At 58.4% G+C, this 943-nt stretch overlaps 1 protein-coding gene across 1 annotated transcript in view; it reads left to right on the forward strand.

Moving 5' to 3' along the window:
* The first annotated feature begins 400 nt into the window (after nt 1-400).
* rmi2 (RecQ mediated genome instability 2) overlaps nt 401-943 on the forward strand; it is an 11389-nt gene continuing 10846 nt past the window's right edge. Inside the window, exon 1 of the mRNA XM_043711040.1 lies at nt 401-788. Coding sequence (XP_043566975.1) covers nt 500-788 — 289 coding nt within the window. The 5' untranslated portion in view covers nt 401-499. The remainder of the gene's footprint in view (nt 789-943) is intronic.

Genomic DNA, 943 nt, shown 5'->3' on the forward strand with positions numbered 1-943 from the left:
TAAAATCAACTGTTTGGTCAAATTATAATGATTAGTGGAGTGGATCTCCATCTCTATGATTGGTTAATACTTGTCCACCAAGTAGAACGAAATGATTGGTGTTCTCTGAGAGGTAGAGCGTTGATCGACGTTCTGATTGGTTAATATATCTGATTCTACCTATTGATTGGCTAGTGTTCACTACTGTTCTCCGGTTGGTAGAGACATTCCAGCTTCTTGATTGGTCGAGCGTAGAACCAGCATGCTCTGATTGGTTAGAATGCCTTTCCGTTCATTGATCGGTAGTGAGGCGACCGGTTTTCCTATTGGTCGATGTACAGGTCTCCGCTCGTTGATTGGCTAGTCATCCGGAAGGGCGGGAGATCACGTAGCTTTGTGATTGGTTAGTCTTTGAGGTAGCGGCGATGTAATTGGTTCGTATTGTGTCCTGATAGAGGACAGTGTCCCCGCCCCCACCCGGTCAGTGAGCGGGCGGAGGCGGGAGGTTTGAGCCGGTGGGATGTTAGCCTCACCGGCCGCGGCCCCAGGCTCGGGCCTGGCCTCTCCGCCCTGGAAGCTGCTGTCCGGACAGTTACGGCAGGCCTCAGCCTGGGGCCCGGGCCGGTGGGTATTGAGGCGGGAGGCGAGCGGCCGGCCCCCGCTGGAGCTGGGCCTGGTGTGGATGCAGGGCACGGTGCAAGAGGTCAGGCCCGAGGATCACATCAGTCTCCGGCTGCTCGACCCGAGCGGCACCTTCACCGTCACCGGGGCGGACCGTGTCCCCAAGGGGAGGCCGTGCATCGCCGCAGGTACCGGGGGGGGCGGGTCAAAACATGCAGTTCACCGGAAATTACCCCCTGCCCTCTGACCCCACCACCAGCCCTGTCCTCTGACCCCACCACCAGCCCTGCCCTCTGACCCCACCACCAGCCCTGCCCTCTGACCCCTTCCTCACGAGCCTCTG

The sequence above is a fragment of the Chiloscyllium plagiosum genome, chromosome 21 (genome assembly GCF_004010195.1).
Source record: "Chiloscyllium plagiosum isolate BGI_BamShark_2017 chromosome 21, ASM401019v2, whole genome shotgun sequence".
NCBI classification, from domain to species: Eukaryota; Metazoa; Chordata; class Chondrichthyes; order Orectolobiformes; family Hemiscylliidae; genus Chiloscyllium; species Chiloscyllium plagiosum.